Below are 24,268 nucleotides of genomic sequence, written 5' to 3'. Positions count from 1 at the left end.
ATCACAACCAGGATATTGAGATTGATACAACACACCAATCTCAATCAGATCTCCTGAGTTTGACTTCTCTTTTGTGCATGTGTATGTGTACATGTGTATTACATTCTGTACACTTTTGTCACCTGTGTAGATTATTCACCACCACAGTCATGATACTAAATAGTTGAACATCACAGGGATCGCTCATACCCACCTCCCTACTGCCACCACTCTCTCCAGCCCCTGGCAACCACCATTCTATTCTGTATTTCTAAATTTAGTCACTTCATCAGAAAGGTTATGTAAATGGAGTCATACAGTGTGCAACATTTTGGGATTGGCTTTTTCTTTTTTCTTTTTTCGAGACAGGGCCTCACTCTCTCACCCAGGCTGGAGTTCAGTGATATAATCATGGCTCACGGCAGCCTTCACCTCCCAGGCTCAAGTGATCCTCCCATCTCAGCCTCCCGAGTGCAGGGACTACACCTGCATGCCACTACTCATGGCTAATTTTTGTAGTTTTTGTAGAGATGTGGTTTTGGTATACTGCCCAGGCTGGTCTTAAACTCCTGGACTCAAGTGATCTGCCCACCCAGGCCTCCCAAAGTGCTAAGATGATAGGTGTGAGCCACAATGCCCAGCCAGGATTGGCTTTTTCACTCAGCATAATCACCTGAAGATTTATCAAAGCTGTGTCTATCAAGTTTATTCTTTTTTTAATCACCAAATGTATTTTATGGTATATATGTACCACAGCTTGTTTTTACTGTTTACCTGTCGAATGACAACATCTGGGCTGATACCATTTTTTGGTGATTAAATAAAGCCGCTATTAACATTTGTGTACAGGTTTTTGTGTGAACTTAGATTTCATTTCTCTAGGATAAATGTGCAAGAGTGCACTTGCTGGGTCCTATGGCAATTTAATGTTTAGTTTTTTAAAAAACTGCCAAACTATTTTTTCACAGTGACACTACTTTTTGTATTCTTACTAGCACTGTATGAATGATTCACTTTTTCTTCATTTTTGCCAGCATTTACAATTGTCACAGTTTTTTATTTTAGCCGTTGTGAGAGTTGTATACCGATATCTCATTGTGGTCAGTTAAAAAAATCTATATGTTAGAAAAGAATGTTGTTTACTTGTATTTGAAAGGTTTAATTGTAACCTTTTAAATACATATGGTGAGTATGAATATACTTTGCTATTTCAATTTTTCGGAATATGTTTTGTGTTACAAAGTTTACTTGCTACCTTTTTAATTCATAAGAGTAAGACAAGTCAGTATTAACTTTTTTCCCACGAGATACTTTTGGCACTGTTAGCTAATGATTCTTAACTCTTGTGTCAAGACAACTGTATGTTTCAGATGTTCTCAAATGATGTTGTAATTTTCAAAAATATTATCAAATGTTAATTCATTTATTTTGGAATTAAATATTGAGTGGGATAAATTAAGCCAATAGTGTTTGGTATCATAGTTAAGGAATTAGAAACTACCAATGTATATTCCTTCTCCAGAGTATATATCTCGCTGCAGTGGAAACAGGACCGGTTGTTGTACTGTGGTCCAAAAGTTGATAGATTGGTTCCAGTAGATACACAGTGAAGGTATGTTTCTTAGCAGTGATCTGACTAGCTGGAAGCAGGAGTTTTGGTCATGTTCTTTCATGAATAAGCCTATACATCTTCTAGGTAAAAGTCTCCCATTTGCTTGTTTAAATAGTGCTTTTTGACCACCTCCTGTGTTCTAGAATATTTGATAATATATTAAGTCTATTGCTTTGAGCCTTTGGGATTTATAGTTCAGGGGCGAATGGATATAAATATCAGTAACGTTAGTACAAGGTAGAAAATAAGGAATGCCACTAGGAATTTACACCATGTTTTATATAATTTGTTTAAAGGAAGGAGACGGTATTTTCTCATCTGGAAGATAAGTATAGGCTTCTGGGAGGAGGTGGCTTTTGAGCAAGATCTTCAAGAGTCGGTGGGATTTTGTTAGGTAGGAGTGTTCATAAAGGATTCTGGATAAATAGAATAATGTGAACAAAATTGCATAGTTGTGAAAAGTGCTGAGTGTGTTTTTAGCTAGTCATTGGTATGTGAATAAGAGAATGTGGGAGTTAACACTGGAGAGATATGTTGGGGTCAGAGAATGTCAGGTTTGTTTATTAGGGGTTTAAGAGAGCAATTCATAATTTTTGAATTGTGTATGAACAGAGCTTTGTTTAAGGAACATTAAACTGAAAAAATATGCATGTGAAGGAGGAGGCTAAGGTTAGGGGAATGTTTAGGAGACTGTTAAGGAATCCAAACCAGACTTCATGAGTGACTGCATTAGTGTGGTTTAATTTGGGTCGGAAAGTTGGAGAGGAAGAGTACTTTGAATGCGTGGTTTTCTTTTTTTTTTTTTTTTATTTTGAGATGGTGTTTTCGCTCTTGTTGCCCAGGCTGGAGTGCAATGGTATGATATTGGCTCACTGCAACCTCTGCCTCCTAGGTTCAAGCAATTCTCCTGTCTCAGCCTCCTAATTAGCTGGGATTACAGATGTGTGCCACCATGCCTGGCTAATTTTTGTATTTTTAGTAGAGACAGGGTTTCACCATGTTGGTCAGGCTGGTCTCGAACTCCTGACCTCAGGTGATCCCCCGACCTCAGCCCCCCAAAATACTGGGATTACAGGTATGAGCCACCGCGCCCAGCAAGTGCATGGTTTTCTAAATACTTTTTGATTTAAATGTTCTCAGTTGCCTGTGCATATTTAAGTTTTAACAAAATACTGATTCTGGAGTCTAACATTTTCTTTTCAAGATTGTTAAGAGTGGCAGAGTTTCATGAGCCACTTCCTTGTTTATGATAGATTTTGCATTCTCCCCTCCTGCTGAATTTTTATGGCCTTGAGGTTTATGATTATGATTTTTTTAGGGCTGTGGCAGAAATTCTCAGGAGCAGCATGCCTTGAAGCACTATCTCACACCAAGATCTGAACCTCACTGTCTGGTTCTTAGTTTGGACAACTGGAGTGTATGGTGAGTTTCAGTGCCTCTGCCGGTTGGGTGGAAATTATTTGAAATATTGGAGAACAGAAATGTTTAAATATGTTTAAGAAGAAAACAATTTAAAATTTTTGTAGTATGTTTTAAAATACCATCACTTTCACAAAGCTAAGAATGTGGTGTTATCAGAAGCTTCTACTTGGACGTTTGCACAAACAGAAAAATTGTAACATAGAAGACTTAAGAATCTTTACCCCTTTGTTTTTCTCGCTTGTGATATTATAAGGCATATAGTGGAGATAGGGACGCTAAGAACAAATTTCAGATAAACAAGATTGTAATAAAATTTTGGCTATGAATTTGCGTGAAAATAAATATCAGGCTTGTATGTTACAGATGCTGCATCGTAACATCATTAAAACAGATTTTTACCTCTTAAAAATCATTTTCACAGTAGTCTTCACTGAATGACATCTTTTTTTTTTTTTTTTTTTGGGATGGAATCTCTTTCTGTCGCCCAGGCTGGAGTGCAGTGGCGCCATCTCGGCTCACCGCAACCTCCGCCTCCCGGGTTCAAGCAATTCTCCTGCCTCAGCCTCCCGAGTAGCTGGGACTATAGGCATGTACCACCATGCCCAGCTAATTTTTGTATTTTTAGTAGAGACAGGGTTTCACCATGTTGGTCAGGCTGGTCTCAAACTCCTAACCTTGTGATCCTCCTGTGATTCGCATGCCTCGGCCTCCCAAAGTGCTGGAATTACAGGCATGAGCCACTGTGCCTGGCTTGAATGACATCTTGCAGTTGTAAATATTGTTACTTTTGTCTGGCTAACACAGTGAAACCCCATCTCTACTAAAAATATCAAAAAAAAATTAGCCGAGCGTGGTGGTGGGCACCTGTAGTCCCAGCTATTCAGGAGACTGAAGCAGGAGGGTGGCATGAACCCGGGAGGCAGAGCTTGCAGTGAGCGTAGATGGTGCCACTGCACCCCAGCCTGGGCGACAGAGCGAGACTCTGTCTCAAAAAACAAAAAAGAAGTTGTTATTTTTGTTAGTGTAGTTCTGTATTTTAAAATATATGTAGAAAAATCTTTTGACTTCAATGTTATAACCAGTAAAGTAAAATATTTGGGGTATTTCATCGTACTGCTTACATGCAGCTGTAATTCTGGCAAATGTTGTTAATAATAAACCAGAGTAAATATGCACTGTCTTCTTCAGGAAAACAGAATTTTTATGTTCAGTTTCTTTAATAGAATAAGTTGGCATTACACACTTTGGATTCCAGGAATTATTATTTATCTCCCCCTTTTTAGTTGTCAGTTTGTCATTTTTCTTTCTGTGATTTTTGGGACACAGGTGTTACATATGTGATAATGAGGTCCAGTATTGTAGTTCAAACCAATTGGGTCAAGTGGTTGATTATGTTAGAAAACAAGCCGGCATTACAACTCCAAAGCCAGGTAAAATAATTTGTTTCTTTAATATATACCAAATGTTGATTTGTGTATCTGCTGATACTTAGATTTGTTATACTACCTAGTGTTACATACAGCTGAGTAACATTAGTTATGGTTGATTTCAAACTATGAAACTTTTTAGTTTCAGGTATTAGAAGGGATGTAATAAATGGTCTAGTCAGATGTGATGAAGGCCATAGACTAAGGTAATGACCAATAAGCCTGTTCCCATAACCCTAGCCAGGCTTACTATAGACCTGCCTTACACTGTTCTTACTGTCGTAATTTTGTAATAGCAAGATTTCTGTCTATTTGCTGGGATAACATAAAAGTAAAGCATTTGTGATTCCTTCTAATGGTCAGATATTTCTTAGGTTCTTTCCATGCATAATTAAATTAATTGACTGATATACAGCATTTGCTTTAAGCATGTTTTTTAAGTTTTTATTGTCACAAGTATCTTTGTCAGAGCCAGAATTACTTGTTTTTTACTTTAGGATTGATTTTTGACCCAAGGAATTCATTAAAAAATTTATTTTATGTCCACGTTCTTGATTGTTTTATATTCTTAATTTCACAAGGTAAGATGTGTTCCATTTGTAAAGAATTTTTATGCAGTAAAAAAGGGAGATTTATACCAAAGCACATACTGTTTGGTTTCATTTGTCAAACTATTGCTTACTTTAGGTCTGAGTATTTGTTGTTTATTGGTTTTTTTTTTTTTGCATGGCAATTTACTTGTATTTATTTAAAATCAAATGGGTGGGTGGGTAGGAAATAATGTCTTTAGGTAAACTCACAGACTCTAATACTGTTTCCCAAGTATACGTCTGTATTTGATATGACCGTATTACACATTTTGCTAAATGTTTTCTTCTTTTTTTAAAGCAGAGAAAGATAATGGAAATATTGAACTTGAAAATAAAAAATTAGAAAAAGAGAGTAAAAATGAACAAGAGAGAGAAAAGAAGGAAAACATGGCTAAAGAGAATCCTCCCATGAATTCTCCTTCCCAGATAACTGTGAAAGGACTCAGTAATTTGGGAAACACGTGTTTCTTCAACGCAGTTATGCAGGTACATTGTCATTTTTTTCCCTTTAAAAAAAAAACACGTCCTTTTCCTTATAGAATCTGCTACTTAATTCCCCCCTAAGTAATTTATTTCTATGTATCCAAAGAAAACTTTTTTTTTTTTTTTTTTTTTTTTTTGAGACAGGGTCTCACTCTGTCACTCAGCTGGAGTGCGGTGGCACGATCTCGGTTCACTGCAGCCTCTGCCTCTTGGGCTCAAGCAATCCTCCTACCTCAGCCTCCAGAGTAACTAGGACTATAGGCATGCGCCACCACTCCCAGCTAGTTTTTGTATCTTGTAGAGATGGGGTTTCGCCATGTTGCCTAGGCTGGTCTTGAACTTCTGGGCTCAAGCAGTCCACCCACTTTGGCCACCCAAAATGTTTAGATTACAGGCATGGGCCAACTTGCCTGGCCAAAGAAAACTTAAGGAAAGTTTTATTACAGTAAGACAGTTTGGTGAGCGCTTGGGTGCAGTGGGTTTGAAACAAATATTGCTGCTTCTTTCATGGAGCTTGCACTTGGGTGGTGGAAACACAGGATAACCTCGTACAGAAGCAAATATGTAGCTACAGGTGGTGGTAAGTGGTTGTGAGAGAATCATGGTAGAGGATTGGGGATAGCTACTTCTGATTGGGTGGTGGGAGAATGCCCCACTGAGGTGATGAATAAGTTCAGAAATGAAGTAGTTATGACCCAAATAGAGTTGGGAGAGAAGAGTCTGTAACTTTTCATTTTCCGAGTACAGATACAATAGAGATTTTAGTGTTGGTCATGATTTTCTTTTTTGATAGAATAGATACTTACGAAGTGTTTAAGTTGATTTACCTTTAAATAATTTTTCTCTTTTTTTTTCACCCTACATGCTAGAACTTGTCACAAACACCAGTGCTTAGAGAACTATTAAAAGAAGTGAAAATGTCTGGAACAATTGTAAAAATTGAACCACCTGATTTGGCATTAACAGTATGTTCTTTAAACTTTTCTAATCTGTAACTTTCCTCTCTGAATGTCTGTTTTCTAAATTATTTTAAATAATTGGCACTCATGTCCACCGTTTTCGTTTTGTTTTACTTTAGGCTACTAAGTTAAACAGTTTCAGGCTAATAGAAGTTTTAAGGAGCCTTTATATCTGTTTGCTCTGTGTGTGCTCTGATTTTCTGAGCTCAAGTGTTAAGCTTCCTTCTTGGGAACGTGTATATGTTTGTGAAGCCTTAGGCTTACCTTATTATTTTTAACATCTTTAAGGTGACTTAAGAGCTGTGTAATCAAATAAATATTGCCTTATCCATTTTTATTATTTACATTTTGCTTTGGCTCTTTCAATTCTTAGGTAGTAAGTGTTCCGGATAATCTAAAACTAAAATAGTAGAGCTGAATTCTGCATAAGGCAGTCTGTGACCAAACAGTTTCTGTATCTTTTGATGTACATTTTAAACTTAAATGGGGCAGTTCTGTCAGGAACATTGACACTGTATGTTAACTAATTAGATTTTAGTAAAGTCAATGATTCCAAAATTTGACTGAAGAAAGTAATTTCTTTTCCCATATTCAGGAACCGTTAGAAATAAACCTTGAGCCTCCAGGCCCTCTTACTTTAGCCATGAGCCAGTTTCTTAATGAGATGCAAGAGACCAAAAAGGGGATTGTGACACCTAAAGAACTCTTTTCTCAGGTCTGTAAAAAGTGAGTATCCACTTTGATTGTGCTTTCAGTGCCTCAGATGCTGAGAAATCATATTAATATAAAAATATAAAAATATTAATAGCATTACATTTAGTCAACCCTCTGTATACAAAATGCATAGTTTTTTTTCATTTGGATTTTAAAATATATTTTATGTGATAGTTATATCTCCCAAGGGTGTTAATGGACTAAACAGAAATTTGTAGAAACTAGAACTCTCTGGCCAGTTGCGGTGGCTCACGCCTGTAATCCCAGCATTTTGGGAGGGTGAGGCGGGCGGATCACAAGGTCAGGAGATCAAGACCATCCTGGCTAACACAGTGAAACCCTGTCTCTACTAAAAATACAAAAAATTATCTGAGTGTGGTGGCGGGTGCCTGTAGTCCTAGCTACTCGGGAAGCTGAGGCGGGAGAATGGCGTGAACCCGGGAGTTGGAACTTGCAGTGAGCTGAGATTGCCCCACTGCACTCCAGCCTGGGCAACAGAGCGAGACTCCGTCTCAAAAAAAAAAAAAAGAAAAGAAACTAGAACTCTCTGAGATTTGGAATATGATCCTAAGATTTTCTAAAAATAGCTTCAGCTCTTAGTAGACTGAAGATTGCTTTTCTTTCTTTTTGTTTTTCTCCAGAGCAGTGCGGTTTAAAGGCTATCAGCAGCAAGACAGCCAGGAGCTGCTTCGCTATTTATTGGATGGGATGAGAGCAGAAGAACACCAAGTTAGCATGTTATAACCGTTGTATTTTATAATCTTATCTTCATAAGCTGTCTGTCTCATTTGATATCTTATGAGTTAAAACAATGAAAGCTAGATATTAAGGCCATCATACTTTTAAATTTTTTCTTACACCAGCTTTTTCAACTAGTATGTTTTCACCATTAGAATGAATCCAGAGAATTAGCAGTGATTCTCTTTCTCATGATGGCTTAAGTTTAGTTGATGTTTACAGCATTAATGTTCTTTAAAGGTTTTTTGTACTAACCAATGAGAAGAACTGCCAAATATTGGAAAATGTTTCTCCCAAAATAGTTCCCAGGTGCAGCATACCCTTACTCTTATTCTGAGTCTGATTTAACACTGTTTTTTGAATCTAGAAAGTATTTTCATTTTGTAGGAGTCAGGGAACATTTGTTGCATTTTAAAATTTTTGTTATTTGCCAGGATATAAAATAATGTATTTGGGGATATGAATTAATGGGTACTCATAATAGTGATAATAACTAATATTTATTTTGCACTTATTTTATGCCAATCACTGTTTTCAGTGTTTTGTATTAATTCCCTTACTTTGTTCTCACAAAGTTTCTGCGAGGTGGATACTGTGATTTTTTTCCTATTCCATAGATAGAGAATCTAGGCTGTGAAGAAGTTCAGTACATAGTTTAAGGTCCCCCAGAAATAATGGAGCTGGGCTTTAAGCACTGGAGTCAGCCCCTGTGGCCCTCACGTAATCATTCTGCTTGTAGGACAAGCTATTTCAGTTTCTTTTCAAAGGAGGCGGGCATGTTCTGATAAGCTGTGGTTTGAAAAGGTTTAAGATCTTGAAATGATAAGATAATACCTTTATTCAATGGTTAGTGATTGCTTTGCAGCATAATTCCTTTTTAGGTCCTTGAATTAATTTTGAAAATGTGATTCTGGAATTATTTAGTAAAAATGGGGAGCTGTATCCTGATCACTTTCTTGACTTGATTACATATTTTCTAAGGAAAATAAAATTTAAAATTTAATAGTATATATATATTCATTTTATTACTTTTAGAGAGTGAGTAAAGGAATACTTAAAGCATTTGGTAATTCTACTGAAAAATTGGATGAAGAACTAAAAAATAAAGTTAAAGGTAATGTCTGACTTTTTGAACTAAAACACTATAGTTGAAATCTGTATCTTAGGACAAGATTGCTGGCACATGTATTTCCAAGTCCACAATTATTAATGTATAATTTCTCTTTATCAACATTGATTAGTAAAAATTATTCAGTATTCCAAAAGTGGACAATTTTAACCTATGGTGCATTCTTTTTATGTATTAAAGATAGAGCTAAGATGAATTACAGTTTTACTTTTCAAAAGCTTAAAATTATAATTAGCAGTAATACATGAATTGTATTTGTTACTGTGAGTTGTCAGTAGTTGGTATTAATCATGGAGCCAACTTAGTTCTTATTATGTGGCATGTAAAGATTTAGGACAGATCTGCCCAGTAGAACTTCCTGTGTTGATGGAACTCTTCTGTATCTTTGCTGTCCCGTATAGAAGCAACTAGGCACGTGTGTCGCCTGAAATGTGACTGGTGAAACTGAGGAACTACATTTTTATTTTTATTTAATTGTAATTAAATTTACATAGCCACAAGTGACTAAGGGCTACTGTATTATAAAGCAAAGATTTGAATCAACTCATAGCAACTCTTTGCCTCCCTGGTGCCCTTTAGAGCCTGGCCAGTAATGAAGAGAATTATCCCCGCTGGCATTTTCTGTCGTAAAAGTGTGGTTCTGCATAAATTGTCATTTGAATAATGCTTATAGGCTTCACGTATTTGGAAAATTGGCTGACCAAGTAGTAAAATTAGGGCTTTTAGTTAGATTAAACTTATCAAGATTATTTCTAGAAACATAGGAAAATAAAAGGAAGATTTTGTTTGAAACATTTTCCTGAGGTTTTTCTTTTGTTTTTAAAATATCAAAGGAGTTCGGTCTTAAGAGTTCACAAAACAAGTTACATGCATTTTCTCTCCCAGTTTGCTACTGTGGTATCTTTTATCAGTCTTGAATGTTAGAATGTTAGAGCTAAAACTAAGGAGCTAGACTGTCATTCAGCTTAGTCCGAGCTGTTCATTTTATACTAACAGAGAGAGAGACATAGAAGTCTCACTGACTTGCAGAGTTTACTGCCCACTGACTAGGTCTTGGATAAGGACTTTTTTGTCTTATTCCTAAAAGGTGATTGTGTTCAATTATGTTATGCTCAGAGGTGGAATTTATAATACTGACTTCTATCGCATAAAAATGAAATAATGGTGATTATGAATGGAGGAAGAAGTCTGTGGGACAGGAAATTTAAAATAAAATTTTAGAGTTAGATAGGTAAGTAGTTTTAGTTTTTCTTATTTAATTAATTATATAAAGGTAATTGGTAATTGATAAATTTTTTTTTTCTCCTTAGACTATGAGAAGAAAAAATCAATACCAAGTTTTGTTGACCGCATCTTTGGTGGTGAACTAACTAGTACGATCATGTGTGATCAATGCAGAACTGTAAGTAGATGTGATGTGTACTGGGTTTATTCACTAATATTCATAGAGTAGTTTATCTATTGTTTATTTCAAAAACAGAAATCTCTACCTTCATAGGATATCTTTTTAAACTATTCAGATGTGCATGGTTCTTTGTGGGAAATGTCAGCACTCCTTAATTCTTGAAGAAGTTAAACATTTTGATTTATTTTCCCCAACCCAAAGTCCTCAGTGTTGTATAATTTTTCATTTCAAATTTTCTTAAGCCTTTGTTTATTTTAAAACCCTCCCCCTACCCCCCATCCCACAGGGCAGGGAGTAGCTTACTATGTAACATTTACAGTATTTACATTTTTACATTGTCTTTTTTGATTGGTTAAGGTCTCCTTGGTTCATGAATCTTTCCTTGATTTGTCTCTCCCAGTTTTAGATGATCAGGTAAGACTATTGAGTTTATTTTATTCAAGTAGATTTATTTTCCTGTAAGATTTTACTGGGGGAAGCCCTGTTACTCTTTTTAAGTTTGTATATTACTGGCACATGCAGAAATTTTTCTTAATTTGAGGTAGAATAATTTTTAGGATTTGAATAAAGAACAGGGTAACTACTTTTAAAAACAAGGATGAGGAAAAGACGATGTATTCAGAATTCTGTACAAGTAATTACTTTGATTGGTTTCCATACAGGGAAGTGTTTTCCTTATATTAAAATTAATACTTATTTTTGTTATTTAAGACTAACCACGAATCCCTTGCACACCTAAGTTCATAAATGTTAAAGAGTATTATTTCATTTTAATTTGGTTCCTTTTAAGTAGTAGTAGGAAAAAAGAGATGTTATGAGTATTGGATAAATCATTATTCAACTTCGTATGAATTATGAGACCTTTGGCTTGTTACTTGGCAATTAGTCTCACCAAACTTTATTTTCTCTTTTTCTAAAACTGTCATATGCATGCAAAGAAAGAAAAGAATAAAAAAGAATACACTGTGGTGACTTATGTAAGTCACTTAGAAAATGTATTTGGAAATGGACATATTTACAGTGTGACACAGCATGTATCTAATAAAATTCGTTGTATTTCTATTACACTTGCATGTGGCATTGCCTTTTGCTGTTTTGTTGGTTTGCTTGTTTTCTCATTATGTGAAGATTGCTTTCTAGTATATGAGATAAATGAATTTTGTCTCGTCTATTTTCAAATATTGTGGAAAATAAAACCAGTATATAATAGAAGTAGAAAAATATTTACATAGCACGGATTTTTTTCACCAAACAGTAGTTGTAAAATTTTGTTTTTGACCTATGTTATCTGTATTTTAAGAGTGGTAAGAAAAGTGTCAATGACAAAAATCTGAAAAAGACAATGGAGGATGAAGATCAAGATAGCGAGGAAGAAAAAGATAACGACAGTTACATAAAAGAGAGAAGTGATATTCCTTCTGGAACAAGTAAGCACTTACAGAAAAAAGCAAAGAAACAAGCCAAAAAGCAAGCCAAGGTGGGTAATTAGTAGGAAAATCATATGCTTCTAATTTTATATTTTGAACTATTGAGTGTGTAGTCTGAATGACGTTGGTTAGACATGTCTGTTATTTTAGATACAGCACTTTCATTTGGCAGTTGCAGAATTTAGCTCATTTAGTATTCTCTGCAGGGAAATTGCTTTGAGTATATGTGAAGAAAACATGCTTTTTTAAAAAAATCCTGCATTGCTTGTAACAAGTATTTGTAGTAAATTTAATTAACTTAATTTTTTGAGTTAGTATATTGATGCTCACAAATTTAAAAATATATAAAGATAAACAATAAATCCCCCTTCCACCAGTGTTTTTTTTTCCCCCGTGCCACCAAGACGGAGTCTTGCTATCACCCAGGCCAGAGTGCAGTGGCACGATCTGTGCTCACTGCAACCTCTATCTCCCAGGTTCAAGCAATTCTCGTGCCTCAGCCTCCTGAGCAGTCAGGACTACAGGCACATGCCACCAATCATAGCTAATTTTTATATTTTTAGTAGAGACAGGGTTTCACCATTATTGGCCAGGCTGGTCTCAAACTCCTGACCTCAAGTGATCCGCCCGCCTCGGCCTCTCAAAGTGCTGGGATTACAGGCATGAGCCACTGTGCCCGGCCGACCACCACTTTCCTTTTGTGACAAAGATAAACATTTTCGTTTCTTCTTACGTATCCTTCTGGAGTTTCTTTTGGAAAATATGAGCAAATACAAATATGCAGTCTTGGTTTTTTCCCCCCTTTCTTACCATACACACCATTCTGGATTGTATTGTTTGTTTATACTTAGATTCTTGGAGTCCTTTCCATTTTAGTATATAAAACTTGTTCATTTTTTTTTTTTTCTTTTTTGAGATGGAGTCTCACTTTGTCTCGCTTTGTCGCCCAGGCTGGAGTGCACATGGCGAGATCTTGAACTGCCTCCCGGGTTCAAGTAATTCTCCTGCCTCAGCCTCTCAAGTAGCTGGGATTACAGGCATGTGCCACCATGCCTGGCTAATTTTTGTATTTTTAGAAAAGACAGGTTTCGCCATGTTCGTCAGGCTGGTCTCTAACTCCTGACCTCAGATAACCTGCCCACTTCAGCCTTCCAAAATGCTGGGATTACAGATGTGAGACTCCGTTCCTGGCCCATTCTTTCTTTCTTTCTTTCTTTCTTTCTTTTTTTTTCCCACAGTTACATGATTCTGTTTTATGGATGTGCCATAATTCATTTAGCCATTTCTCTATTGATTTAGGTTGTTTCTAGTCTTTTGCTGTAATAGTCAATGCTCTAGTGAATAACCCTACACATATGTCATCTGTAGGGTAAATTTTGAGAAGAGAGATTGCATTTGTAGTTTTGGTTGATACTAATTGTCCTTCACAAAGGTTGCTCCTGACCCTTGACAGCTGTGTGTTATCAAACTTCCAGATTTTGATTGGTGTGTTAGATGGGAAATATTATCTCAATGCAGTTTTATTTTGCATTTATTTTAATATAAATTAAGCATATTTTTATATTTCAGAGCCATTTGTGTTTCATTTTCTTTGAAGTTTTTGCTTATATTCCTTTCTCATTTTTTATTCATGTGTTCCTCTGTTTTTACGGAAACATCAGAAAATGTTTGGGTCCCATCCTTTTGGCTGCCCTTCATTCTTCTGGTATTACAGAGTAGCCTCACGCGGGTTGTTCTTTCAGTTACAACCAAAAATGCTAACCCCTTTGGGTTTTTAGGCATTTCAGTAACAGGAATCTTGATGAAATGCCTTCTTTTCTTCTCTGTTTGGAAGTAGGTTGCAAGTGGCAAGAGTGATTTAAAGGGAAAAGTTCTTTACTCTCTTCTGTAAGTGCAGCTACCTTGCTTCTTTGTTAACTTCAGGCCATTTTTTTCTCAGAATACTTTCGTCCATTCCTCTGACCAATCTGCCCTGTACTTGTACATCCTTGAGTTTTCTTTCAGTTTGTTTGTTTTTTTTAATCTCAGTGAAACCTTGACCCAATAACTCATATGGATACGTTTATTTCTGTTAGGTGTGTAGTCAGACCCACCATATGGTATAACATTTGACTGCCTGGGTTTAACAGTCTTATTACTCTGCCTGGATTACTTCTCTTAGCACAGAGACCATGTCTTGCATATTTTATTTCTGTAATGGGGTGCTTTTTTGATGGTTGGTGATGGTTTATACCTGATTTCATTTAAATAACTTTTTCTTTCTTTTTTTTTGGGAAGAGTCACTCTGTTGCCCAGGCTGGAGTGCAGTGGTGTGGTCTCGGCTCACTGCAACCCCACCTCCCATGTTTGAGCGATTCTCTTTTCTCAGTCTCCTGAGTAGCTGGGACAACAGGCACGTACCACCCATGCATGCATTACAGGCACACCTGGCTAATTTTTGTATTTTTAGTAGAGATGGGGTTTCACCATGTAGGCCAGGCTGGTTTCAAATTCCTCACCTCAAGTGAGACGCCCTCTTCAGCCTCCCAAAGTGTTGGGATTACAGGTGTGAGCCACTGCACCTGGCCTAAATAACTTTTCTTCATAATTTATTTATTTATTTTTTTTGAGACAGAGTCTTGCTCTGCCACCCAGGCTGGAGTATGGTGTGCATGATCATAGCTCACAGTAATCTTGAACTCCTGGGCTCAAGTGATCCTCCCGCCTCAACCTGCTGAGTAGCTGGGACTACAGGTGCACACCAACGTGCCCAGCTAATTTTTATTTTTATTTTTTTTTAGAGATGGGGTCTCAGTATGTTGCCCAGGCTTGTCCCACACTCTTCAAGTGGTCTCTTGTGATCCTTTTGCTTTGGCCTTCCACAGTGCTAGGATTACAGGTGTTAGCCACCATGCCCAGCCAATTTCTTCACAATTTATTCGATCCTTGGTAGTAAAGGAACTTTTTAGGATCAGATTGTGGAGTGAACTCTTTCCTTAGGAAATTATTTTTGATCGACAAGCAACAAAACTGGATATAGTACATGTGTGTGCTTTCTCTTTCTTCCTTTGTCTCTCTTCTTCCTTTTCTCCCTCTCTTTCTTTTTTTTTCTTTCTTTCTTTTTTAATACCTTATACTTTTTACCCAGAACCAACGAAGACAACAAAAAATTCAAGGAAAAGTTCTTCATTTAAATGATATTTGTACTATTGACCATCCTGAAGATAACGAATATGAAGCTGAAATGTCACTTCAAGGAGAAGTAAATATTAAATCCAACCATATTTCACAAGAGGGTGTTATGCATAAAGAATATTGTGTCAACCAGAAAGATTTGAATGGCCAAGAAAAAATGATAGAAAGTGTAACTGACAATCAAAAATCCACAGAGGAAGTCGATATGAAAAATATCAACATGGATAATGATCTGGAGGTTTTAACATCTTCTCCCACTGAATGTACTAGGAATTTAAATGGTGCCTACCTAACGGAAGCGAGCAATGGAGAAGTGGACATTTCCAGTGGTTTCAAAAACCTAAATTTGAATGCTGCTCTTCATCCTGATGAAATAAATATAGAGATTCTGAATGACAGTCATACTCCTGGAACAAAGGTGTATGAGGTTGTAAATGAAGATCCAGAAACTGCTTTCTGTACTCTTGCAAACAGGGAAGTTTTCAATACTGATGAGTGTTCAATCCAACATTGTTTATATCAGTTCACCCGTAACGAGAAACTTCGAGATGCGAATAAACTGCTTTGTGAAGTATGCACACGGAGACAGTGTAATGGACCAAAGGCAAATATGAAAGGTACGTTAATGCTCTCACTGTAAGTAAAATTAATATTCAGGGACAGATTTTGCCCTGCATAGGTAGAGTGCTCCTATTCTAATTGTATCGGGATTTGGATGGCATGAATAAGTGTCCTCTTCTATGTAAATATTTTAATAGAAGGATGGAAGAAGTAAGACTTTATTGAAGTGGCTAATACACTATGACATCCCAGCAGCAGTTAAATGGGACAGTTTTCTCCCTGACATCTCTCCCTGTGGGTAAATTATCCCCTTGGAATACAGTCACCACAGCATCCTGACACACAGTGGCTATTTTTTACCACCCTTACCTCCTTTGCACCCAGTATGCCACATTTGAATGTATCAGTGAACTAATGTGACATGCCCAGTGCAAAGCACTGGGAAGACAGTGCTTTCTTACAGTCTTCCTCAAATGGGAAAAAGAAACATACTGACAATTTCCATTATCTCCCCACTGCCTTTTTTTTTTTTTTTGAGTTTGGGTAAATAGGATGTGGAGGGGCCATGGATTCCTAAGGATTTTTACTAGAATTATTGAAACATTTTAAAATTGTAAGTAAAATTTTATTTATTTATATGTAGAGACAAAAAGGCTGTTTGTGTGTGTGTGTGTATGTGTATATATAAATCTTATATGTGTGTATGTGTATATATATAGATATATATCAGCTCAGAGACCATACAAGAATAGGCTTACTTTTTGTGTGTGTATATATATATATATATATATCAGCTCAGAGACCATACATATATATGTGTGTGTGTGTGTGTATATATATATATATGTATTTTTTTTTTTTGAGACAGAGTCTTGCCCTGTCTCCCAGGCTAAAGTGCAGTGGCCAATCTCAGCTCACTGCAGTCTCTGCCTCCTGGGTTCAAGAGATTCTCCTGCCTCAGCCTCCCAAGTAGCTGGAACTACAGGCGCCCACCACCACACCTGGCTAATTTATGTATTTTTAGTAGAGATAGGGTTTCGCCACATTGGCCAGCCTGGTCTCGAACTCCTAACCTCAAGTGATTTGCCCGCCTAGGTCTCCCAAAGTCTTGGGATTACAGGCGTGAGCCATCGCACCCAGTCTAAAAAATATTTTTTATAGGCGAACATTTGCAAATTATTTGATATGATGGAATATACTAAATTTTGAACCTCATTAACCAAAATATTGTGTCTCTCCACAGTAATTCCACTTTTTTCTTTGATTGTAATCATTCTCAGTTATTACAGTATTTTGATTTCATCAGTCAGAATTTATGGACATTTTTATCTCGTATAAGTACTTATGAAATATCTTTGATTTTGCTTCTTACTCCACAAATTCTACAGTGTTTGTTATCTGGTCCTTCATAGAAAAAGTTTACTGATCCTTGCTTTAGATGTTTGAAATGATTTTATAGCAAACCTGAATGCTGTAGGGGTCCAAAATGATTTTCACCCTGTTAAAAATTTCTTCTTTTCTTTAGGTGAAAGGAAGCATGTTTATACCAATGCCAAAAAGCAGATGCTAATTTCTCTTGCTCCTCCTGTTCTTACTCTTCATTTAAAGAGATTTCAGCAGGTACTCCTTGTTACCCAAAATTTGTTTTAAATATGTAACACCTATTTTGTTTATTACCTATTTTATTCATTACTGTCTCAACATATTACTATGTTTCTTTGGTTTTCTGTTGTTTCTCAACTCTAATGTCAATGAAGTCAGAAAGGGAAAAAAATAGGGGCTAGGCAGAGGTGCATGTGAAGGTGGAGGCACAGTCTCAGATTTCCTAGAATTCATGTTCTTTTTAGTAAGATTGGCATCTTACTTTTATTTCAGGTTAAATAAAATAAAAGACTGGTGTATTACATATATCTCATGCTTAGGAATATTAGCTTATCTTTTCTGTTTTGTGTGTGGCATCTTATTTTTATGGACCCTTGATGAAAAGACAGTGGTGCCTCGGATTGTCATCATTTTGGTGACCTTGTCTTTTCTGGAAAACTTTTGCTATAGCTGTATAACTTCTAAACTGTGTTCCAAATTCCAAAAGTACTTTCAGTATCTTCAGAACGTTTTTCCCCTTGTGGTTGGTATGGGCTTGAGTAATTGGGTGGGCCTTTATTAGCAATTCACTAAGCTTGGTTCGAGCATGAGGCTGAGAGTGCATGTTTCACAGAAAAGTATTATGCTATCGCTGAGTTTTAAGCACTCAGAACCTCTGCTCTAATCTGGCATTTCTGGATGGCTGAAGCAGAAACATTGAGAATTTTCTCACAAGAACAGTTTTTTTTCTTCTTTTTGAAACAGTCTTGTTCTGTCATCCAGGCTGATATGCAATGACACGATCATGGCTCACTGAAGCTTTGACCTGGAGGGTCTCAAGCAATCCTCCCACCTCAGCCTCTATCGTAGGTGGCTACCACCATGTCCAGCTAATTTTTTAATTTTCTTGTAGAGACAGAGTCTCACCGTGTTGCTCAGGCTGGTCTCGAACTCTGGGGCTCAAGTGATCCTCCTGCCTCAGCTTCCCAAAGTGCTGGGATTACAGGCATGTGCCATCGTGCCCAGCTGAGAATAGCTTTCTTAATGTGTTGGTATGTGTTTTTTGTGTGATACATGTGCACTTAGCAAAAGCAAACCAACTTGGAACCAGTTAGTGGTCAGAAAGAATTGAGTCTCCAAAGAAAATTGAACTAGGACTTAATGTTGATATTCTTTTGGACATCAGAGGGGACTTTGGTTTACTTAACCTGTATTGCTTTTCCAGGAAAATAAGTCAATCTGTTATATTTCTCTTTTAGGCTGGCTTTAACCTACGCAAAGTTAACAAACACATAAAGTTTCCGGAAATCTTAGATTTGGCTCCTTTTTGCACCCTTAAATGTAAGGTAAGTGAAAGTGGTCTTTTTCAGGAAAGTCCTTTAAAGTCACATCATAGCTTACTTACCTAATGCTCCAGTAGCAACTCACTTAAGTATGAAGTTGATAACAATTACTGAGTAGAGTGGGTCTTTGATCATTGTACCTTTATAATTTGAAGATTAGTGATGAATCATTTTGAAGAATGGGTTATTTCAGTTAAACGTTTAGAATCCCCTTTATTATGGCACACATTGTCTTGTGAGCTGAAGGCATAAAACTAAAGGTGAGCACATCTATTAATGAATAATCTCAGTTTAATGTGGTTGAATATTAAGGCTGGTGAACATAGATCAGGGGTGGTATACACTTAACCCAGCATGTTGGTGGTTCAGGAATGGCTTTTTAAAGTAAACCGTGCCTCAACTATATTTAAAGAAGGAGTAAAAGTATGATGAATCAAGATAAAATGAGTTTTGCAGGCAGAAAGAACAGCAGGAGTAGAGGCAACAGGGTAAAATAGGATGGTGAGTGCCAGAGACTGGTAATGTATGTAGTTCTAGAGTTTACAGTACAAGGTATGGGGGAGTTGAGAAATGAAGCCAGAGAAGTGAGATAGGAATGAAGGTTTGGAGGGTTCCCATGGTGTAGAACTTGGACTTCATTAGGTATACAGTGGGGAGCCCTGAGGAGTTTAAAGCATTGGGTGGCATGGTCAGATCTGCATATGACATAGGTTACTTATTGACATATGGAGGCTGGATTTTAGGAGGGAAAGACTAGAGGTGGGGAAATGAGTTAGGTGGCTGTTGCATTAATTCAGCCAGTAGTTGATGAGGGCTTAAAGTTGGGCAGGAGATGGGGAGATAGAAAGACTACTTCAGGAGGTAGAATTAACCAGACTTAATGACTGATTGGCACTGGAAGGTGAGGCAGATGCCTTTTGTAAATGGATGCTGAGGGTGTCAGAGAAAGGGTTGAGGATGATTCCTGAGGCCTGGCTTGACGGATGGGAGTGCTGTAAATTGAGGTAGGAAATATAGGGAGAAAAGCAGGTTGAGAAAAGCAGGTAGAAAAAGGATAATAACTTGAGTGTTAGATACATTTGAGTGTCAGATATCTTTGAGAAATTAATGTGATTAGTCTAGAAAACATTTGGATATACATATCTGACACCTACAGCAGAGAGGTTAGGACGGGCCCAGGGCAAAGATTTAGAAATCAGTACATATGTGGTGGTTTAAAATATGAGAAGATGGGATCCCTTGTGTATAGTGTCCGAAGAGAGAAAGAGGAGATGGCCAATGACAGGACCCTCCTAAGTATCTGAGTGGAATAGGCAGGGGTAGAAAGTGAGGACGCCACAAACGATCTCAAAGAATCTCCATGTTGAAGAATTTGGGGCTGGGCGTGATGGCGCACGCCTGTAATGCCAACACTTTGGGAGGCCAAGGCAGTTGACTCACTTGAGGTCAGGAGTTCGAGACCAGCCTGGCCAACATGGTGAAACCCTGTCTCTACTGAAAATGCAAAAATTAGCCAGGCATGGTGGTGTGCACCTGTAATCCCAGCTACTCAGGAGGCTGAGGCAGGAGAATCGCTGGAACCCGGGAGGCAGAGCTGCAGTGAGCTGAGATTGCGTCACTGCACTCCTGCCTAGGTGACAGAGCAAGAAACTCTCAAAAAAAAAAAAAAAAAAAAGCTGGGCCAGTAGCTGTGAAGGGCATAATGGAAGAGGCAGCTAAGGACAATTTATAAGATTATAGTCACATTGAGGACTATGACAACGTACATGATCATATGTTATAGTTTTGTTTCTTAGCAGTAGCGGCTGTCTGGGTTTGGGGCATGGCAGGTACATTATAGGATTCAGGGTGAGGTTTTGTGATGAATTGGATATGGTGGCAAAGCTGGTGGTGAGTATTGGGAGGATATCATTTGTAAGTGATACATGTGGTTGAAGTTCCCAAATTTTAATGTGTATGTAGGAATCATACCTACAAATTTTGATCTGTAGGTCTGGCATGGGATCAAAAATTCTGCTTTTTTATTTTATTTTTTTCTGAGACGGAGTCTCGCTCTGTCGCCCAGGCTGGAGTGCAGTGGCCGGATCTCAGCTCACTGCAAGCTCTGCCTCCCGGGTTCACGCCATTCTCCTGCCTCAGCCTCCCAAGCAGCTGGGACTACAGGCGCCTGCCACCTCGCCTGGCTAGTTTTTTTGTATTTTTTAGTAGAGACGGGGTTTCACCGGGTTAGCCAGGATGGTCTCGATCTCCTGACCTCGTGATCCGCCCGTCTCGGCCTCCCAAAGTGCTGGGATTACAGGCGTGAGCCACTGCGCCCGGCCTAAATTCTGCATCTTTAATATAAACTCTCAGGTGATGCTGATACTAGCTGTTCATGGACCACAGTTTGAATAGTGATGGTCTAGACTACATATGGGGAATTGCATTAGTCAGTTTCCATGCTGCTGATAAAGATATACCCAAGACTTGGCAATTTACAAAAGAAAGAGGTTTATTGGACTTACAGTTCCACATGACTGGGGAGGCCTCACAATCATGACGGAAGGCAAGGAGGAGCAAGTCACTCTTACATGGATGGCAGCAGGCAAAGCAAGAGCATGTGCAGGGAAACTCCCTCTTATGAAACCATCAGATCTTGTGAGGCTTATTCATTATCAAGAATAAGCATGGGGAAGACCTGCTCCCATGATTCAGTTACCTCCCAACAGGTCCCCCCCTACATGTGGGAATTATGGGAGCTACAACTGAAGATGAGATTTAGGTGGGGACACAGCCAAACCATATCAGGAATGAAGCCAGAAGTCTTCATAAGCAAGGAGAATATGAGCATTGGAGATCCTGTTAGGTTAAAGAGTACAGAATAGGTGAGATGAGAGTTGAATAAATGGAAGACTCGTAGACTAAGACTAAAAATAAGATATATGTCCCTTGCGCTTAGGACTTTGAGACCAACCTGGGCAATATGCTGAAACCCCGTCTCTACAAAAAATTAATTTAGCAGGTCATGGTGGTGTGCACCTGTAGTCCCAGCTATTCCAGAGGCTGAGGCGGGAGGATCACTTGAGCCCAGGAGGCAGAGGTTGCATTGAGCCGAGATCACACCACTGCACTACAGCCTGCGTGATAGAGTGAGACCCTGTCTCAAAAAGGATTTTATGAAGTTGAAGGATCACTTGAGCCCAGGAGGCAGAGGTTGCATTGAGCCGATATCATACCACTGCACTCCAGTCTGGGTGACAGAGTGAGACCCTGTCTCAAAAAAAATTTTATGAAGTTGAACAATTCTGAGTGATGACAAGCCTAGACTTTAGTCCTGGTTGTGGCTGGCTAAAATGGAATGGCATTTAAAGTCCTGTGAGGATCATAGATGGATGGAGAAGTACTAAGTTTTTCAGTGAATATGGAGGCACAGATTGGGAAGCTGAGTATAGAGACAGTACTACTGAAGGGCAGCGATGCATGTTACGAACTTTTTACATGAGAACATAAATAGTTGTCTGAAAAGTGGCTCCTGGCCCAGAGAATGCCTGTTCCTATTGCCAGCCCTATGGCATATGGAGTCCTGAAAGAATAAGCAGACTGCACTCTCTAGTGGGGAAAGTGAACACTTGAGAGGTTGAATGTGCTTCTCACCAACTCCCTTGGGGACATTTAAAGATGTAAGGGGTAATTTTTGGCACAACCTAAAATGCTGTCCTGTTCCTGTTCAGGACTTGTCTTTTAAACAGGGTATTCAGGGTTGTTAATAGCTAGGGTTGTTAAGGTATTTTGGAATTATCCTCAGGCTCCTAAAGAAACTGGCAAGTTGAATTAACTTATTTGGTATCTGAGCCAGGTAACTGCATCAAGTGGCCTATGGCTTACGGCTTTTCTAGCAGGGGAACGATGGTAAATTTATAAAACCAGAAGTGTCTCAGGCTGAGAAGAGATGGAGAAGACTAGACTCAGGAGTGATTTCTGCACTCTCAAAGTAATGGTTAAAGACCTTTGCATGGTGTAAACTTGCCTTGCCAATGACATCTGTGTAAACGGAACTAGAACTAACTTTTGGATTCTACTCATTTTTAAAGAATGTTGCAGAAGAAAATACAAGGGTACTCTATTCCTTATATGGAGTTGTTGAACACAGTGGTACCATGAGGTCGGGGCATTACACTGCCTATGCCAAGGCAAGAACTGCAAATAGTCATCTCTCTAATCTTGTTCTTCATGGTGATATTCCACAAGGTAAGATGTCTTGGAAAATTCAGGCACTCAGCAGATTATGGCAAAACCAAAAAGTAACCAACTTGAATCTTTCCATTTACGTTTGATTTTTCATTTCCTCTTCACAGATTTTGAAATGGAATCAAAAGGGCAGTGGTTTCACATCAGCGACACACATGTGCAAGCTGTGCCTACAACTAAAGTACTAAACTCACAAGCATACCTCCTATTTTATGAGAGAATACTGTAATAGTATCAAAAGTACTTTTTCTGGAAACACGTTTATGACTTTTATAATGGCTGAAATAACAATAAAAAAGTAAAGACTAATTAAAATCATGTTCACTTAACATTAAATACATGCCAGAAGAAATCATGTTTATTTAAATATTGAAGGGAAAAATACCTAAAAATTTACAAAGGTTTTGTATTGTCATGGTGGTTTTAATTCCTGCTTCATTTCTGGAAAGCAAATCCTGAATTACTTAAGTCCTCTGTGTTTAATGTCTGGGTGATGGATCACAATACATCAATAAACTGACTTACCTAAAATCTTGTTTTATTACTGAGGAGATTTTAACTTCTACTGACTCACCCTACTAGGTAACACTTTAAAAAATATTTCATCAGATGGGCTAATGAAGCTTCATTACAAGTCTGTTCATTTTATAAGAATCTATACTGACAGCAGAATATAAATGGGAGGAATGTTTCTTTGTAATCCTGATGCCAGTGTGCATAAGCTGGGGTACATAAGGCCTTACTCTGTATTTGCTCTGTGCCAGTGGTCAGCTGATCTGGGACAGATGTAAGACAAACTAGTCTCACTCCTATGAGTGTAATTGGGTACCAAACCCCTTAATACCAGCATACCAGAGAAAGCCTGCGAACTGTCCCAAGTCAGCCAGTGTTTGAGTTACATGCAATGCAAAGAGCTTAGGGACACCAAGCCTCTCTTAACTTCTTGAAAGGTTCTATATGAGGATGACTTCGACATACAATGAACACTTCTAACCTGCTGTGGCAGTAATGAGAGTTGTATCATTCCTAGCACCTGTTGAGTTTATGTAAGACCCAGTCAGTCATATTGCTTCTAAAATCTCTTGGAAAGAATACTAAAAACAGGCTGGCATGGTGGCTTATGCTTGTAATAGCACTCTGGGAGGTCAAGGCAGTAGAAACCTGGAGCCGGGAGTTTTGAGACCAGCCTGGGTAACACACACAGTGAGACCCTTTTCAGGAGGCTGAGATGGGTGGATTGCCTGAGCCCAAGAGCGGAGGTTGCAGTCAGCTGAGCTTTCACCACTGCACTCCAGCCTGTGCGACAGAGCAACACCCTGTCTCAAGGAAAAATACATACACACACAATTTCAAACAGTATTGAGGACCTTATATAAGCAACATGTATAGTAGCACATGTCCTATAAAATTCAGTATAATTATTTATTTATAATGTTCTTGGCTTTTTCAACACTCCTTACTGATTGTAACAAAGTAGGATCTGCTTTATGAAAACTG

General features: G+C 38.0%; 1 protein-coding gene across 11 annotated transcripts in view; it reads left to right on the top strand.

Annotated features, from left to right (window-relative positions):
* Positions 1-23,302, top strand: part of USP16 (ubiquitin specific peptidase 16) — a 30,196-nt gene extending 6,894 nt beyond the window's left edge. For 4 of the 11 annotated variants that reach the window (XM_005548871.4, XM_074034170.1, XM_074034172.1 and 1 more), the window contains 15 exons: positions 2,910-3,013; positions 4,340-4,443; positions 5,332-5,516; positions 6,383-6,478; positions 7,068-7,198; positions 7,828-7,915; positions 8,960-9,038; positions 10,364-10,455; positions 10,816-10,872; positions 11,759-11,935; positions 15,013-15,676; positions 17,146-17,240; positions 18,461-18,547; positions 22,615-22,771; positions 22,879-23,302. In XM_005548871.4, coding sequence (XP_005548928.2) covers positions 2,910-3,013; positions 4,340-4,443; positions 5,332-5,516; positions 6,383-6,478; positions 7,068-7,198; positions 7,828-7,915; positions 8,960-9,038; positions 10,364-10,455; positions 10,816-10,872; positions 11,759-11,935; positions 15,013-15,676; positions 17,146-17,240; positions 18,461-18,547; positions 22,615-22,771; positions 22,879-23,000 — 2,238 coding nt within the window. In that variant the 3' untranslated portion in view covers positions 23,001-23,302. Of the gene's footprint in view, positions 1-2,909; positions 3,014-4,339; positions 4,444-5,328; positions 5,517-6,382; positions 6,479-7,067; positions 7,199-7,827; positions 7,916-8,959; positions 9,039-10,363; positions 10,456-10,815; positions 10,873-11,758; positions 11,936-15,012; positions 15,677-17,145; positions 17,241-18,460; positions 18,548-22,614; positions 22,772-22,878 lie in introns of all 11 variants that reach the window. The other 7 variants (XM_005548869.4, XM_005548870.4, XM_045389215.2 and 4 more) reach the window with 3 other exon arrangements.
* Positions 23,303-24,268: the final 966 nt, after the last annotated feature.

The sequence above is a fragment of the Macaca fascicularis genome, chromosome 3, assembly GCF_037993035.2.
Source record: "Macaca fascicularis isolate 582-1 chromosome 3, T2T-MFA8v1.1".
Lineage (NCBI taxonomy): Eukaryota > Metazoa > Chordata > Mammalia > Primates > Cercopithecidae > Macaca > Macaca fascicularis.
The sequence above is the reverse complement of the archived record's forward strand: the minus strand, read 5'-3'. Positions and strand labels throughout refer to the sequence as shown.